The 19,380-nt window shown below is 38.4% G+C and overlaps 1 protein-coding gene across 1 annotated transcript in view; it reads left to right on the top strand.

The window, feature by feature from the left end:
- Positions 1-19,380, top strand: part of slc24a3 (solute carrier family 24 member 3) — a 124,606-nt gene that overhangs the window by 98,760 nt on the left and 6,466 nt on the right. Inside the window, exons 4-15 of the mRNA XM_044373136.1 lie at positions 3,146-3,222; positions 8,351-8,425; positions 8,588-8,672; positions 9,633-9,736; positions 10,339-10,413; positions 10,528-10,553; positions 10,685-10,738; positions 10,869-10,996; positions 12,796-12,956; positions 14,036-14,276; positions 15,296-15,462; positions 19,148-19,262. Of these exons, the coding sequence (XP_044229071.1) occupies positions 3,146-3,222; positions 8,351-8,425; positions 8,588-8,672; positions 9,633-9,736; positions 10,339-10,413; positions 10,528-10,553; positions 10,685-10,738; positions 10,869-10,996; positions 12,796-12,956; positions 14,036-14,276; positions 15,296-15,462; positions 19,148-19,262 (1,308 nt within the window). The remainder of the gene's footprint in view (positions 1-3,145; positions 3,223-8,350; positions 8,426-8,587; positions 8,673-9,632; positions 9,737-10,338; positions 10,414-10,527; positions 10,554-10,684; positions 10,739-10,868; positions 10,997-12,795; positions 12,957-14,035; positions 14,277-15,295; positions 15,463-19,147; positions 19,263-19,380) is intronic.

The following is a 19,380-nucleotide window of genomic DNA, read 5'->3' as shown; positions in this document are numbered from 1 at the left end:
ACATTGGGTTGCCTTCACATTACACAAGCGCTCGCACAAACACACACACACACACACAGCAAAGAAGCATACAGCACACAGATAGTACACACACAGAGCAAGCCAAGCAAATCCCAAATACACACAAACACACACACACACACACACACACATGGTCACGACGGACTGAAGCTATTTTTAGCCCGGCCGCTCGTGTGCAGACTCATATGCAACAGGAAATGCACATGATGGCTGTGAATGAGTATGCAGCATATTTTGGCATGTTGTGATTGGCTGCTGCTGTGGGGCAGTGATGGATTCATGGTGTCACCTCTGTCAGGTCAAAGATGGAGGGACAGAGTCGTGTCAAAGTGATATTTCACTGAGATCGGCTTCACGCTGAGTACATGTGGAGCGTTTCATTTCAACTCTGGGACATTGCCTACTGTGGTTCAGGTTTTTGGTACCAGAACTTCACTGACTCCAAATATGTGCATGAAAATGCAGATTTTGCTGCTTCTGCAAGACAACTGTGATGTGATTCAATAGCTGTGACCCTGGAATGACACTGTCAATTCATCTCTTCAAAAAGGTTGAACACTGGAGCTGTTTCATCACCATTCGCAGTTGTGCCTTCACTTTTTTTTATTCAATGCCGCGTGAGAGATGAGAGTGCCAAAATCCTGACGTAGCTTCTGTAACTGGAGGCGATCTCTCATTCAGCTTTCCTCTGACAAAATGAGTTGACTGGAGATTACTACTACAGTACTTGCTTTTAGAGGTTGAAACCTTTGTGATTTTAACAAAGTTAAACAAGAGTTGTCATCGTAACTTGGTTTCGCCTGTATCCGTTATTCGGATATCGCCAATATTCGCTTTAAGTCAACACTTAAACTGTTTGTCTGCTGTCTAAAAACGACACTGATTGCTCCTCTGCTGTTATCACACATGTCTGAACTAACAGTGACCCCTCGCTTATGAGAAATAGGGGTTGTTTTAAGGAACATTGAATAATCATTGAATTTTTTTTTTTTCAATTATTGTCCTTGTAAAAACTAGACAACATGACAAAGGAAGGTTCTGTTCCAAGACTGGATTATCAGTTATTTGTGTTTTTACACATGTAAATGGGGTTCTGAATGAGGTTTTCTTACTTGTGGAACAGAACCCACAAGCTCTGGTTTTACTTCAGCTCTCTATATTACACTTTAACAGCACGCTCAAAAAACGCTCTGCATGCTGACTGTTCTGAACATGCTGCTACACTACAGACCTAAAGGCTGCTTAGAATAGAATAGAGACAGATAAGTAGGTCTGCAACTAATGATTATTTTTATCATTGATTCATTTGCAGATTATTGTCTTCATTCATTGATTGATTATTTTGTCGATAAAATGTCAGAACAACAGCACAAAACCCAAATATATTCAATTTACAATGCTGTAAAACAAAAAAGAATAAAATACTATTATTTAAGACGCTGGTAACTGTAAATAGATAGCATTGATTCTTGTCTATTATTATTTATTTATATTTCTATAAGTGACTGAAATAAGTAATTGATTATCACAATCATTGCTGACTAAACTATTAACAACTAATTATGTTAATAAGTTGTTAATAGTTTACAAATGATTTTGAAACTTCCAAATCCTGGAACTCTCAGGTCTCAGTACATTAGTGGACAAGTCATCTGGTTCCATCTAGAACAATCAGACTTTTTGCTTAGTGTGTCCATTTTGCATGTGTTTGTGCTACATCCTCGCTTTCAGGGCAACAAATGAGTGTGATCTTAGACTCACACTCGACCAGCCCAACCCTTGTTGAGTTTGGGAGGAAATTTTGGAGGCACTATCTATGACTATAATAAAATCAGAGTGTACACAGACTTGAATTGGATTTGTTCTTTGTACTGAGTGACAGCTGCTGTTTTGAAGCCTTGCTTCTGTTGTAATTGTGAACAGAAAAAAACCCAACAAAGTAAAATTATGCTGTTTGACCAAAGAAAGCAGATAGTCGGTGTGAATGAAGCGTCTGAACTTGTACTGACATTCAGATACAGATGACAGGATGTGGGCTGGTCAGGTAGAGATGCAGTGGGCAACTTTACTACACAATGATACATAGGTATTATCATACATCAGTTCAACTTCACAAAATGGTTCTTGTAGACGATAATTAACTGCTGGAAGTATAAAAAAAGTATTGGAGAGTGGTTCCATAAACCATTGATGCCAGAATTCCCCCACCAGGTCTACCCAGACTAGAATCTGGACTTACACTAGAAGGCTTTATGGTGTTTTTTATGGGACTATTCTCTACCACTGGAAGAGTTGGACAAAGCCTGATTTTCCTGAAAGCCTATTGGTCTGTCTTGTTATACTTGTTATAGCTACCCACATGTTCCCAGATCTGTTTTGGTTTCATTCTGTTACCTGTTCTTCATCGATATGAATTAACAATTTCGTCTTATGTTGAATTATGTTTTTGTATCTATTGCAAAAGCTAATAAAATACTTGAATACAGGTGATGGAACTTTTTATATAACTTGAAGCCCTCCCTTGCTTGATATATTAGGGCTCTAGCTAATATGTATAACCATCGGTCTATAATAGCCAAAATAACCAGACACAGTAAATAATCAGACACAAATGTTAAGTTATTTTAAAAAGGAAAACAAACTAAATCTGTGTTTATTGAGGTACATCCGCTTCTTATTCTTTTTCTTTGTCTTTCACTTGCCCGGGGAATGTTTTGTCATAATTGGCATTTAGAGATTTTTGACAGATTGCTAACAGGCAAAAGGAGCTCATGAAAGAGATGAAACAGATCATGAAAAATGAGACATGACTTCTGTTCCTCAGTGTTTATATCCTCAGATTCCCACACACAGTTTTATTTGAATTCATTGTTCTGCTTCTATTTCTCCTCCTCCTCACTGGATATTAAGTTCACTTGAGCTCAGTCGTCCATTTGACTCGTATCTGCTCGTCACCTTGATTTTATTTATTTGTTTATTTATTTGTGGTTGTTTGGTTGATGAGACATTCCACATGAGTCCCTCAGGATATCTTCCTTCACCTGCAGTTCATATTTATTTCTTTTTTTTTTTCTCCTTTCAGTGTTTGAGCATGTGTGTGTTTGTTTGTTTTTTTTCCCTGCAGCAATCCATGAGTTCCCCAGGGATTACTTCACCAACCAGGAGCGCATTGATGGAGCAGTGGGTCTGCATGTCCTCTGTGTGAGTGTCACCTGCACTACTGCATATACACACTTAGTACAGGGTGCTCAGGTTTGATATAGTCACTGCATTTCCAAAGTAGCTTTTGCTCTCTTCTTTGTGGAGGTTTAAATCAACGATACAACATTGGATACACTGTAAAAGGCCTCTGAGAAGGAAACAGGGAAGCTGAGATTGCAGAAAAAGGCCTTTAATAATACACAGTTTGAAAAATGATTCAAAAAATGCCAACTGATGAATAATAATTACTGCTGATATTTCCTCCTACCAGGGCTTTATCAGTGCTGAGATATGTCTTTAAGGCTTTTTATGCAGCAGCAAATCACTGTGCAGACTGCTCTGATTTAAATAAAACCATATACTGAACACTATATATAGCATATATACAGTGCATACAGTGTGATTTAGCTATATTTGTGAGATGCATTCAGTAACACTAAAGCTAACACTAAGATGTTACTAATCTTAACCAGCGACTGTCCCAGGGCCCCAGACCCCAGGGGGCCCCAAAAGTCCCACATTCACTGCATGTCAATTGGTGGAGGGAACCTGTGTCAAAATCTAGTTTTTCAGCTTTATTATTTCAGTTTATATTATTCTCACGTGGTGAATATTCCTAAATAAAGTTGCAAAATATAACAAACTAACACAATTGAAGTATTATTCCAGCAGTGGATTATAGGTTGCAATCAGATAACATACACATTGCACAGAGGGCAGTAGTTAGGGGCTGGGGGGGTGTCATTTGGGGCCCAACAGCACATGTTTTGCCCCAGGGCCCCCTTAACAGGTTAATCCAGCCATGACCAGCAGCCAATATACAATTGAAATTCAAAAATAGTATAAATTCTCAAATAAAATCCAGTATTCAAATGATAGGAATAAATAAAGGCTGGTGGTGAATAAAGGACGGCAGAAATGTTGTTTTCATTCACAAATTAATTTCAAACTCTTCTGTGCTGTTTTTTCAATCACTGTTATGCTACCAATAATGAAACTCAACAATGTTTTTTACATTACATTACAGAAGTGGTGAGAATCATTGATAGTAACTTAACAGTAGTTAAAAAAAAAAAACTGCGTAAAAAGAGATTGAAATTAATGGTAGGAACCAGTCTCACAAAAAAACAAAAAAACAGCAAAGTAGAAGTGACTGGAGTTTATTAATGAGTGAAAACAGCACTTCTGTTAAAAAGAGAAAGTCAGAGCAGCAGAGTGGTACTATGACACAAGTGTGTAGTTGTATAATAATGCTGTGGAAATGTACATTGTGCATCTTAGTCAAATATGACAAAATATACTCATAAACAGGAGAATTAAGTCTGGTGTGTAACCATTTTTACTAAAAGTTATAACATATAATAAAGGCTGTGGTGAATATACTAGGGGTGATATTTACTATGGAGCAGAAAATCAGAAGATACTAAAATAGATTACGGAGCCAGGATGGAGCAAACAATACACTGGAATCAACACTCTGACACAATATCTCCTTTTGGAAGAACAACTCTTCCTCTTAATGAAAAGTTAAATTAAAAAATACACAAAATTCTAATTTACCAATAAGTCTTTAGATTCAAAATTCAATTAGATCCCAACTTCCTTCAGTCACTGATGTGAACTCAATCCTTGCGTCCAACACATATCATCCAGAACTAGCTGATAGTTCTGTTTGTACCACTGTGGAAGTGATAATGGTTCGTCCTAACACACTGTAGAATGCGTTGGTCATATGTGTGTAGAGACAAAATCCTTGAAGTCCTGGGTTTTAATCTTCTGCATGCAACTGAGTTTATCACTCCGCTCCATTGGGTTGTAGCTCGCCATCAACCATCCAACAGTATCCTGGCTCAAACTGTAGGTAGGTCCAAAAACCTGACCTGTGATTGGCTTGGCTTGACAATAACGTTTCTCACGTAGCCCTCGCTGGAAGAACAGGAAGTTTTTGCTTTTTCCGCTGTCTTTGGCAAATTTGCTCAAAATTTTTAAGCTGTAATAATTTCTTTTAAATGCAGTCCATTTATTTACAGTACACTTGATCACTAGAAAGGCCACAAATAGAAATGTTTCACTCATTTGGTTCTTTAGTTAACAGGATATATTTATTCGTTATTCTTGTTTGTTTTTTTCTTTTATATTTATTTATAATTATTATTATTATTTATCTATTTATCGTCAGGCCAAGCCAATTAGAGGCAGAGTGGGGTGGGTCATGCCTTTGCCATAGTAGGGTTCTTAAATTCACTTCTTGCTGTGGCTCAAAAGGAAGTGAAACCCTTTGCACATAGGTTTTGTCACATCACAAGATGGAAACTGATACCTGATTGGCTGTCTGAGCTAACCTCTTAAGTTCATATGTAAAAATGTTTAAAAACAACTGCAAATTAAGACTAATAAAGGAAAATAATTGTGTATATCGCAAGATTAAGTTGTCTGTTTATTTTTCCTCAACGTGCATCTATCACATATCTTTGTCTTCAATTATTTTAAAGGTGCAGTGTGTAGGATTTAGTGGCATCTAGTGGTGAAGGTGCACATTGCAACAAACTTAAGCTAGATGCCACTAAATTCTACACACTGCACCCTTAAATTCTGACTTTTTAATAGTCTATAGTTTATTAGACTATTTAATATAATTGATATGTAATGTGTTTCAAATAAATGCCTGGTTCTCTCTGTAGTTTAGGCACATAGCAGCAGAAATTTGAGAATTTAGAATATAGCCCTAAACTAACACACACACACACACACACACACACACACACACACACACACACACATAGACTACACTAAAGTGTAACTTCCCAGTGAGCTGACTGCCAGTGTGGCGTAATGTGGACGTGTTTGGCAGATGTTGAGCAGAGGCTTATGTGTGATGTGAGGACACACTGACTGACTGTCTGAGGATTCAGACATCAAACCTGCTCTACAGGCCAAACAGCGATTATGTGATTTTGTAACCTGAATTATAATAACACTACTTTCATCTTTGTGGAGCCCTAATCTGTTTATTTATCCTCAGTATACAATCCATGTCACTTCAACAGATAATGTAAATAGTAACAAAAAGTTCATTTTTAAGCCATTCTGAAGAAGGAATACCCCTTTTATATTTACATATCAACAAATATGTCGAGCCAAACTGTCTCTTAAGAGAAGTCCATCTGATGGACATCTATGCACAACCATCTAAAAGTTTTTCCCTTTTTTATACATGCAAAGCAAAGTGTAATCCCTGTATCTAGCCATTGAAATTACCTAAAATTTCTACTTTCTTTTAGGGACGGGATAGTAGAGATAATCCATGGCAAGCTGTATAATCATAGTATAATAAATATAATTATATTATATATGCACTTCCCTACTCCTTTTTTTTCTTTCTCTCTATTTTTAACTGCATGGTTTGGAGTTGATTATTCCACTTGCTACCTGCCAGTTTTTTTGTTCCATTTCCTGTTATGTCTCTTATCTTACGGTTGCTATTCTTGGCTATATGAGACAAAAGTCACATCAACTTATTTGAGGAGGTCATGTGACCAGATACTGCCACAGATAACACCTCAGATTAAAAGGACAATATTTGCAGATATTTAACATTAGTTTACAGCTGGCCCAGCTAGCTTACTTTGTGTTGCAGCAGTAGCTCAATGTCTGCACTGTGCACTGCATTAGGGATGAAGAAATATTGTATTAGCACATTTTGAACAGCGACACTTACACTTAGACAACTTCTATTATGATATCATATTGTTATAAACACAAAATACCAACACATTCTGTCCAGTCAGCTCAGTCACATCAGAGCAGCTGATATGTGTGGGAGAAATTATGTAATTAACACTCAATGTTTGTAAGACTGGTATAGAAGAAGTCTTATTTTCTTCCAGCTATGGCAGTCCTTCACATTGTACGTTCTATTGTCAAATTGCTCAGATATTTGCTGAAATGTAGGTACAAGTTGATCACAAGCAGCAAAATTCAACCTACACAACACAGCACATTCACACTTCTGGTGTAGACAGGAAGTTAAAAGACAAAGCAACAGTGTCTGAGCACTTTTCTTGTTGCTGAGACACATGAGATCAATAGGCTCTGCAGAGTGCATTATTTTTCTATACTATATGGGTCTAAGGCCACATGCCAGCCATCAGTCGTAGTCAGGAAATGTTCCATAATACAGCCTACACCCAGTTTACTGTAGGTGTAAAATTAGTCAAGACAATACATTAATTAATTGTACAACTGAACAAGCCTCAAATAAACAAAATATGTCCTGCTTTACAGACTGTCTTATAGTGTTTTTTTTTCATGGACACCAGTGATTGAAACTGCTGGCTGCCATGTATTTGTTCATATACCTCCATAGTTCACTTGCTCACAATGCTGTGTTTTTTCAAGGATTTAACAAAGCACATTCATGTATTTTTGACAGCCTGCATGCCCAGAGTGCAGCAGTAAATCTAATTTATATAGCCAATACTGAAAGATTACGTACTGCCCTGCTCTGCCCTGTTACCTCGTCTGTTGAACAGACATGTTATTCAGCCTGCAGTTGCTGTCCTTTCAGCACCACAGCTGCTGCTGCTGCTGAAGGGATTAAGAACTAATTCACACTCTAAACCAAAATAAACAGTCATGTAGCTAAAGTCAAGTCCACTAATACATTCTTCTACTAGGCTTACTTTTACAGTAAATGACATGGTTGCATCCAGTCAGTTTTGTGTTGCTTCAAGTGTGAATTTGGAATAACTCACCACTCCCTGCATTGGCCAGTAGATGAGACACTTGGCTTGCACTCTGCGACATGCTTGAATATTGACCGGACAGTTTGATCAGACAGACCTCCTCAGCATCTTCTCTGCTGTATCCTTCAAGTCAATTCTTTCAGCACTCATCTGGACAAGTCTGTATTACAGAAAGCTAAAATAATTATTGAGTTTCACTTTTAAGTGTAAGACACTAGTAAAGTAAGTTTTTATCAGATGAATGATGGCTTTAGCTGTGATTCCACTATAAACAGAGAAAAATGGAGCTTTAATACCCAATGTTTTTTCAGCATGTGTCCTGGCCATGTGTGTGTTGTTCCTCACCTGTGTGTGTGTTTGTGTGTGTGTTTTGGCCCCTGCAGGCAGTCTACATGTTCTATGCCTTGGCCTTGGTGTGTGACGACTACTTTGTCCCCTCACTAGACAAGATATGTGAGGTAAGAGAGCACTGCAAGTTATTATTGCACTTCCCCTGAGCTTACGTCACCACACAAGAACTCTCTTAGTAATGCTTTGAGATGCATTTCTGTTCAGAAAATGCTTTTCTTTCATTCGTTCATTCCTTTTTGTGTCTCTTTCTGTGACTCTCTTAACATCAGCGTCTTCATCTGAGTGAGGATGTTGCAGGAGCGACTTTCATGGCAGCAGGCAGTTCAGCTCCTGAACTGTTCACTTCTGTCATTGGTAAGAATAACACACACACACACACGTAGCCATACATTTGTATGCATGTGTATGATGTGCATGTGTGTGACTACATGCATGCGTATACACATCATATGCTTATAGCTCACAGTAACATATCTATAGCAGCAAAGTTGCAAGACTCATGTTTAACAGTTAACATTAATAACTGTCTTTTACTTGTATTAGACCTCCACTTAAGATTGGAGAAATATAGAAAAGAAGAGAAAGGCTGACAGTGTACCACATGGTGCAAATTGTTTTGTGCATTTTTTATATTTTTTCCATTTAATTTTTGTGCTACATCATAGTCTCAAGCAGCTCCTGCAGCAGAAATGACATATGTTAACCTCATTAAATTTAGTAGAACCTAATAATTGTTATTCATTGTTTGTGGTTTGTGTATATACAATATTTTGGTCCCTAACATTTTGGCTTATCAAAATGATACAGTGTCTGCTTATGACTTTTCATTATAGTGTGAACAACTCATGTGAACATGAGTTGTGAGCAGTTCCACCTTATTTGAAGGATTTTTAGTATATTTCTGTAACAGATATTTTCTTTTCTATTCCTTTAATCTGATGACCAGATGTTTTTGCGGGATCTTGTGGATCCCCAGGTTGAGAAGCACTGACTTGGGCTATTATGATACTGTGAACGGCATTAGGCTTATTCAATGAATATTCTATGTTTATATATCTGTCATTTTTTAGCCAAATTAAAAAAAATAAAATAAAATGTGTAGATTTGCTGAAATTGAAAAATATTGTTATTATTAATCGTAACTAAATTATTATTCTGTTACAATAAGCAGTGCAAATACAGCACTTTGGTACTCACACCACAGAACCATCTCAATACAATCAAAAAAACCCAAAACAAATAGGATTCATCCCTAAAATGTGAGCTGATAGCTTGTCCTGTGCAGTAACCAGTGTTTTTGTGTGTGCTGTGCAGGAGTGTTCATCACTAAAGGGGATGTCGGGGTCGGCACCATCGTGGGCTCGGCCGTCTTCAACATCCTCTGCATTATTGGAGTGTGTGGGATATTTGCCGTACAGGTACAGTACAAAAAAACCAAAAAAACCCATTATTAAATATGTGTCCATGAGAACAATAAAAGTAAACCAACATGTGTCCATGAGAACAATGAAAGTAAACCAACAAATAGCCAGACAAAGACCAGACCTGTCTCTCTCAAGCCTGTGGCAGTATTTATTCTTTAAAAAAAAGATTTGTTTTTTTAATTCTCTGCCTCAAGCAACTGAACATTTTTAGCAGTGTGCTCAAGTTGATACATTACAGTTCACATCAAAAACCTTGGATGGAAACTACACTCTCTTTCTACATAACTCCATTTATTTTGCAGCAGAAGTGTGTGAGTCAGAAAATGCTATCTGTCCCGTTCACCGCTGTAATCCCACAAGGAAAGGAGAAACATACTTGAAAGATTTTTTTTCCAATTTAAATTGCATATTACATAAGACTCTCACACACTCACACACACACACACACACACAGAGAGAGCCTGGTTTATCTTGTTAGTAGTGCACAGTAGTGAGTACCTTGCGGGATGTGTTACCCAACAGGACAAAAAATGTAGTTCAGTGTCTACAAGTTTTATTACTGTCTCACTCCTTCTCCCTGTCTGTCTGTCTCCCAGACAATTCGTCTGTCCTGCTGGCCTCTGCTCAGAGACTCTGTCTACTACACCCTGTCTATCTCTGCTCTTATAGTGGTAAGAAACGGCTTGATATCACACACGCTGTAAAAATGGTCATCCTAGTCCATACTGATGACATATTCAAGTCCATGATTTTTACTTCTCTAATTTTTCTCTTCCATATTACAGTTCATATATGATGAAAAAGTGGTTTGGTAAGTCTAATTTATAGAAGTATTGATTGCTTAACAATCAGTACAAGACAATCAGTACTTTCACTTACAACTGTAAATTACAATTCACAAAGTAATTCACATAGTTGATTGATCTGCACTGTGTTTTCCAGGTGGGAAGCTCTCACATTGATTCTGATGTATTTCGTCTACATTTTGATCATGAAGTAAGTGTGACAATGTAACAGAGTTAAAACAACTGGCTTTTTTAAAGGATGGAAGGTTCCTGATTGAGAAAACCAGTCACGGGGGCAATTCTCAAGTGTTGGACCTGAATTTACCTGACGTGTCTTCCAGGTTGAACTCCTATGTGGTTCGTTTTCTGGAGAGGCGGAAGAAGAATTCGCCCAGTTTGAGGAACGGAGCAGCCAATAATGCTGAACTCGACGATGGCTGTGATGCTACTGCTGTTCTACTGAAGAAAGGTACAATTTTTGTCTAACAGGGATTCTTCCTATTGTCAGTATGTTATGTATATTATGTTATAGTAATACAGTAAGTTCCAGAGTTCTTACCAACTCTAAAGCCTTGTAGCTCCTTACTTTATATAGCAGTAATACCTTACTGAATAAGAGTCTAAATTATGTTGAAATCTTCCCATGTTCAAATCCAGCATTATTTCTTTACCCAATAATGTAATAGTTGAGCAATAGTTATAAGAAGTAGTTTTGTCATCCACATATGAATGACGTTTCCCAGTATTGTTGCCAAGTGGAAGCATGTGCATTTTAAAAAGCAGTGGCCCAAGGATTGAGCCTTGTGGAACCCCTGTTCTTTATGTTGGAAGAAAACCAGTGAACAGGCCTCATAACTGAATTCTTCTGTCAAAGAAAATGTCATAATGAACCATGCCAAAGACAGCGGTTAGGTCAAGCATAGCTAAAACAGGTATTTTTGAATCATTGCTGATCTTAAGGTCATTTGTTACTCTGATAGGGGCTGTTTCAGTGTTGTGATTACATCTGAACAGACTGGAACACAGTGTATACACTGTGGATGAAAATGTAATTGTCCAGATGTTTATATACAACTTTATACAACCTAGAAGTAAGTAAGGGAAGGTTTGAAATTGATCTGTAGTTACTAATGACAACTGGATCTAGGTTCTTTTTCTTCAGTAACAGTGAGACTAAAAATCTGAACCTTCTATCCTTTAAGTAGGAGCAACTCAGTGTATTCTGAGTAACCGTGCTTCACCCCAGCACAAAACTGTGGAGGAATGAAAAAATACAATGTTTGTTACAATTACAATTTACTGAAAAAAAGATGAATCTAGGAATAATTAACATTGGAGGGAAAATGTCAAAAAGGCTACACATGATCTCCAAATGTTTTCCTTTCCTTTTCTCTCTATTGCATTTTTAGCAAACCAATAATTGAGTTATATTTTCCTCTTCTTCTCAGCAGGTGACTGTATCTTGGTGCTGACAGTCTTGGCCAAGCCTGGTTAACATTTAGCTAGGCTAAACATGTTTGTTTAAGTTTCAAGCCAGAACTTTCAGAGTTTCTCAGTCGTTATTACAACTTGGATGCTGACGTGAAAAGCGGGAAATTCATATTTACGATAACTCAGATATGATGTTAACCCACAATGGTCTAGGGCTTCTGGGTAATTGGGTTTGTTAAAGGCAGCTAAAAACAGAGATACTGAATACACAACTATGATAGATTTTTTTTTAAATACTGTCTTTATACAAACATATAGAGTGAACAACACAAAATACTGTTGTGGCTCTGTTCCAAGGCTGGATTTTTAGTCATTTACATTACTACAAATGTCAATGGAATTTTTAATTAGGTTTTCTTACTTCTAGAGCAGAACCAGCTCTCTATAGACCCATCATATCTTTACGAAACCAGCCTTTTACTGTAAACAATCAATCAAGTCTTACCCCACAAACTCTTTACTGCCTAACCATGTACTCATGTCTTTTTGGCACAAGGTGATACCTGTTAAAGAGATAAGAAATGGTTAAGCGTCACATTTTGACTGCAGAGTTGCATGATTAAATGTGAGGCAGCCAGCTGTGTGGAATACATTCAGTCCACTCTATCATTGAGGATTTGATTGTGTGCTACTAAGATGTACTGTATGTTCTTGCGCATATATAACATGGTGGAGAATGCATGGACATGTCTACTAGTAGTCATGAGTACACATGTACATATATTGTGTGATTACATGCATGTGTGTGTGCATGTGTGTTTTTGCGTGTGTCAACAGCAAACCACCACAGGAAGCCGTCGGTGCTGATGGTGGACGAGCTGCTGTCAGCTTACCCCCACCAGCTGTCCTTCTCTGAGGCAGGCATGAGGATCATGATCACCAGCCATTTCTCCCCGAGAACCCGTCTCACCATGGCTTCACGAATGCTCATCACCGAGGTAAGGACACACACAGAGGCACACTACAGCTGCACGTTTGATGGAAAAAGAGATTGCTGCCATTTTCAATTTGAAACAGGCTGCAGTGTGTTTTTCTTTGAGGGAAAAGACAGACTCTTTAACAAGGTAATCTGGTGCTTCACACAGACCCCAGCCGACAAATCAGCTTCAGTGCTGAGGATTCCAGGCATTACTAGTTATTTATATTTTTCAAGGACTAGACCAAGATGCCGTGTCCAGAAGAATGACTACGTTTCATTTGCTGTTTTACAAATGAAACCCTAACCCTCAAATTTCGCTTGTTGAAGCCATTGATATAAAAAAAAAAAAGACCTTTCAGCCTTCACTTCCTGAAAGTCCACCTTAAGTCTGCATCTCCTGCCACACTCCTTCTTATAGTTTATCACCCTCCTAAACTCAGATAGGTTTTCTGTAGAAGAATTGGGTGAAATGCCATCCAAAATCACAATTGACTTTAATAACATTAATGCTAACACTTTATATTAAGGGTAAAAAACATACACTTAAAGTAATACTTAATGCATGAGTCACAATGATTTAATGCATGAATGAATTCAGGATGTACCATGAATTCCTGTTGCTCACCAATAACAAATGATCAAGTCGCTTCTTGATTATTACGAGATGATGTGATTAGTTAACACTTAATAAATCACCAATTAATGAATGTTAATTCACAGTTATGAAATTGATGAAGAGACAAAGTAAAAATGTACGAATGAAAGAAGTATTTAAAGATCCCTTCTAGACATGTTTTAAGACATAAACATACTCTGCTTTGAATAATAATTTGGGTCTGATATGTTATTCCACAGAAAAGTTCTTAAAATGATATCTGTTCCTTCTGTGTAATTGAAAAATTCTGATTTCATGAATATGCAAATGCATAATGAATATGCTTGTAGGTGCTCACCTTTAAGGTGAGCACAGAGAAAAAACACATTTTTGAGTAGAGGGAGACTTTTAGGTAGAATTTCCATTAGTGAAATATGCTTCACTCAGAGCCTAGGTGTACAGTGATGTGTGTGTTTCTGTAACCGTGTGTGTTCATGATACAGAGGCAGCGTCTAATCAACACTCGGACTTTAACCAATGGCGACTCTGACGTCCCAGTGAAAGGAGGGAGCAGGCGGGGCATAGAAAACGGGCTGTCTGGGGCAGAGAGGGGTGCAAACGCTCATCATGACGAGCGAGAGGCCGGCAACGAGACGGAGAATGAGGACAACGAGAACAACGAGAATGATGAAGAGGAGGAAGAAGAGGATGGAGAGGGACCCTTTGTACCCTTCCAGTGCCCAGGTACTAGTTGGAGATGGATCTGACAGGAATAGTTCTACTTTGTGTCATTGTAGTTGAAAGCATTTTGGACAAAATGCTTATATATGCTTTCTTTCCAAGTTTCAGATGAGAAGATTGATATGAAGCTCATGTCATTATCTACGTTTGAGCTGGAGTCAGGATGTGGTTAGCCTCGCTTAGCATAGAGACTGGAATAGTTCCAGCATGTAACTCCTGCTGAAACCACAGTTTGTCTTTTTAGCCTTTCTGTTTATGTACATATTTAACAAACAAGGTACAGCATGTTAGCTTTAGGTGTGTTGGTAAGTGTTTTTTTTACTTTGGAGTGAGCCAGGCTAGCTGTTTCCCCCTCCTTCCAGTCTTTATGCTAAGCAATATAACAACTTCCTGCCTCCAGCCTCGTACTCAACGTACAGACATGAGATTGCAAAGAAAGTGAATCTTCAACTTTTCCTTTAATGTGGAAGCTTCATGTTTTGTATTTGTGGTCATGAAAATGTGGTACATTCGTCTTACAATACAAGTTTTCGAATGGTTGCTGTTGGATTGTTTGAGGTACAAGTGAAAGAATTTTTTTCCCCAAATTGCAGGACAGGACACTCTCTCCTTCAGTGTCTATTCCACTACCAGTCTCTTGTGTTTCAATCCACCACAGTGTTTGTCTTGCACAGAGACAATCTCCATTAATCAGCACATCATTCAGACACAACTGCAGGCATTTTAAAATCCATTTTTGATGAAATCATAACCAAATAGATAAAGGTGCTCTTAAGTTTTTATCATGTTTTGTTAATGAGGAATGATTTGGTCAAAACATGGAACGTTTTTATTTTTTGTTCATCACAACTGTGTTTGCTATTTATCTTTCATTGATGTTGCTAGCTGCTGATGCAACAGTTAAGATTTTTATCAAATCAAGCGTGTTTTAATTAAATCATGTCTTTATCAAAATTTAATTTTGAGTTTATCAGGTTAAGATTTTTTTCCTTCCTTACCTCATACATTCTGTGTGTATGCAGCTGGTGTGTGTAACAAGCTGAAGTGGCTGCTGGCCTGGCCTCTGTGCCTGCTGCTGTACTTCACCGTGCCCAACTGCTCCACACCTCGCTGGGAGAACTGTTTCATGCTGTCCTTCGTCTTCTCCACCCTGTGGATCGCTGGCTTCTCCTACATCATGGTTTGGATGGTGAGCACCGGGAGTAAACAGAGGGAGGTGCAAACATGGATCCAGGCAAAGAGACAGGCATAGAAAAACAAATGTGTAGAGAGGTGGACAGAATAACAGAAAGACAGACATGAAAAGAAGTTTAAAATAACTAAATAGGAAGCCATGCTGGCCAGTTATATGGGAGAGCAACAGTTTACTGTTTTTGTTTCATAATCAGATGATGTGTATTTTAAAGGCCCATATAGAGAAAGGAATTGCGAATCAGCTTAGGCTATAAAGGCTGTGGTATGTGGCATTGGTTCATGATACATACTTGAGTCTTTAAAAATGAGCATGAAATTAATAAAATAAAATGAGGTTAAAGGAGAGACACAAACTAGAATGAAATCCTGGAGCCATAAAAGGCTATAACCCATTCTAAAAGATCCCCATCCACACATGCTTTAACACATAAACTTACTCTGCTTGAAATAATACACTATATTGCCAAAAGTATTCACTCACCCATCCAAATAATTGAAATCAGGTGTTCCAATCACTTCCATGGCCACAGGTGTATAAAATCAAGCACCAAGGCATGCAGACTGTTTCTACAAACATTTGTGAAAGAATGGGTCGCTCTCAGGAGCTCAGTGAATTCCAGCGGGGTACTGTGATAGGATGCCACCTGTGCAACAAGTCCAGTCGGGAAATTTCCTCGCTCCTAAATATTCCACAGTCAACTGTCAGTGGTATTATAACAAAGTGGAAGCGATTGGGAATGACAGCAACTAAGCCACGAAGTGGTAGGCCACGTAAAATGACGGAGCGGGGTCAGCGGATGCTGAGGCACATAATGCGCAGAGGTTGCCAACTTTCTGCAGTCAATCGCTACAGACCTCCAAACTTCATGTGGCCTTCAGATTAGCTCAAGAACAGTGAATAGAGAACTTCATGGAATAGGTTTCCATGGTTTAGCAGCTGCATCCAAGCCAATCCATACATCACCAAGTGTAATGCAAAGCGTCGAATGCAGTGGTGTAAAGCACGCCACCACTGGACTCTAGAGCAGTGGAAGCGCATTCTCTGGAGTGATGAATCGCGCTTCACCATCTGGCAATCTGATGAACGAGTGGGTTTCTGCAGTTGCCAGGAGAACGGTACTTGTATGACTGCATTGTGCCAAATGTAAAGTTTGGTGGAGGGGGGATAATGGTCTGGGGTTGTTTTCAGGAGCTTCAGAATACCAAGAGATTTTAGACAATTCCATGCTCCCAACTTTGTGGGAACGGTTTGGGGATGGCCTCTTCCTGTTCCAACATGACTGTGCACCAGTGCACAAAGCAAGGTCCATAAAGACATGGATGAGAGAGTTTAGTGTGGATGAACTTGACTGGCCTGCACAGAGTCCTGACCTCAACCCGATAGAACACCTTTGGGATGAATTAGAGCGGAGACTGAGAGCCAGGCCTTCTCGTCCAACATCAGTGTCTGACCAAATGCACTTCTGGAAGAATGGTCAAAAATTTCCATAAACACACTCCTAAACCTTGTGGAAAGCCTTCCCAGAAGAGTTGAAGCTGTTATAGCTGCAAAGGGTAGACCGATTTCATATTAAACCCTATGGATTAAGAATGGGATGTCACTTAAGTTCATATGTGAGTCAAGGCAGGTGAGCCAATACTTTTGGCAATATAGTGTATGTGTCTGATATGCTTTTTCCACAAAAAAAGCACATCAGTAAAAAGTCCAAAATCATCACGTTCATAGGTACGTGCCTTAGACTTAGATTTAAGGTGAGCACAGAGAAACCTTCCCCCTTCAGCAGATAACATCATTCTGCACAGTGACGGTCAAACATCTATTTAAGGAACAAGAATAATCTGCTTGTTTGCAAAAGCCTATATGATAATAAGTTATTTTTATTTGTCATATTGTTGTCATATCTCCATTTGCAATTAACATGTGAAAATAATAACAAGTAGCCCCAACCATACAAATGTTGATTAAATGATTGAAAATTGATGAAATTGTCATTTGGTAAAGGCTGGTAGAGAAGGAATATTAGAGAAAATAGGTAATAAGGGAAATTTAGTACCATACTGACAAGTGCAGACAAAAAAATACACAAGAAGAGACTGCAAACAAAATCAATACTGGCTTTATTCTTGTCATTTGCACCCTGAGCAGTGCAAAAAATGGAGTCACATGCTACTTAAAGTGCAAATGGGGATAACAGCTTACAAGAAAGCAGCAATGGCAGCTGGTAAACTACTACTACATTGTTCATTTTCACAAATGCTGTGCTGTAACAGCATACAGGTGTGTGTCTCTGTATCTTCTCTTAAATTTACTAGAATTTTAAAGCTGCACTTAGTAGCTCTACGGAGGGTTTTAGTGTCTTTTGGCTCATTGCGGTTTACATTATGTTGGTTTTACTGGCAGCAACTTCACTGTTTCAGTTCAGTCTCACCACTTCTATCAACCCTTTACACTACCTGTGAGGTACCAAACAGCAACAGCAGCAGCAGTAACTAGCTGGTGAATATAGAGGAGCATTTAGCCGCTAAAGAGAGACCAAAAAAAAAAAGAAAAACTGATATTGGACTTACATTCATCATGTGGACAGAGACAGAAGCACGCCTCCAAATTAATGCTAATGTTGCTCCTTGTCTGCTGGTTGTGTAATTAGACAATGTTTGCTAACACATTAGCCATATCAACTTTACAAGGCCATAATATGTCAACCGTGTAATGGCTGTTGTAAAGTTGATATGGCTGATGTGGTGGCAAACTAACCTACACATCCAGCAGACATGGAGCAACATTAGCATTTATCTGGAGTCAACCTGAAATAAAATAAGTTAAGGCAGCTTTAAAGTTACAGTGATAGATTTTTAGGCCACTTGGTTGCAGCAGGACAAGCTGTAATCTCAACACTGCCATATTAACACCTTATAAAGTTTATAAGTCAAATAAATTGACTTATAAAGTTGAAATGGTGAACCTCTTAGCTAATAATTGTTAGCTAACTATGTACACATTCAGCATACATGGAGCAACATATTTCTGTAAAAGTGATGAATGTAAGTCAAATATTCACTCTACTTCTAGTTTGGTTTCCACCAACTCCTGAGAAAAATATCTGCCTCTTTATTTAGCATTTATGCTAAAGGAAGCTAAAAGGCAGTGAATATAGTGGAGCATTTATGTGCTCCACTATATTAATCAGCTAACGCTAGTTGCTGTCTGTCTGCTGTTTAGTGCTGCTTAGGTAGCGTGAATTTATCAGAGCTTTTTAGCTGAAAACAGCTGCCTGCTGCTGCTGGAAATGAGGGTAATAATTGCAGGCTGGAAAACGAAACAATTTTGCTAAAAGGCGCTAAAAAGCTTCATAGAGTTCAGAGGAACTAGAGTAAGGTGAAATTTCATTGTGAGTTTGTCACTGTGGGCAATATATTTTACATTGGACATTTGATCCATTGTTAGTTTAGAAAATATTGATTATAGTGCAGCTTTGGGTTTTTGAGAACTAAAGTAATGATTTTTCCTTTTATTTTTCAATTAAGTGCAAAATGAATGAATACATCATAACATCATTTTGGGTTCAAAACCTGTCTCATACTGTTCCTGTCTTCCTCCTGTCAACCGAAGTAAAAAGAACACACATAACTGCCAAAATATAAGCAGTAATAGTCCGTCCCTGTGTTTGTCTCTCTGTCAGGTAACAGTGATAGGCTTCACACTCGGTATCCCAGATGTAATCATGGGCATCACCTTCCTGGCAGCCGGCACCAGCGTCCCTGACTGCATGGCCAGCCTCATTGTCGCACGACAAGGTAATCACACACACAAAATGACAGATTACCAAGCTGTCATTTAACACATACACACACACACCTACGGCCCGATAGAAGCCAAACAAGAGAATCAAAGTGAAGCAACTATCAAAGAGCT

The sequence above is a fragment of the Thunnus albacares genome, chromosome 14 (genome assembly GCF_914725855.1).
Source record: "Thunnus albacares chromosome 14, fThuAlb1.1, whole genome shotgun sequence".
NCBI classification, from domain to species: domain Eukaryota; kingdom Metazoa; phylum Chordata; class Actinopteri; order Scombriformes; family Scombridae; genus Thunnus; species Thunnus albacares.
The sequence above is the reverse complement of the archived record's forward strand: the minus strand, read 5'-3'. Positions and strand labels throughout refer to the sequence as shown.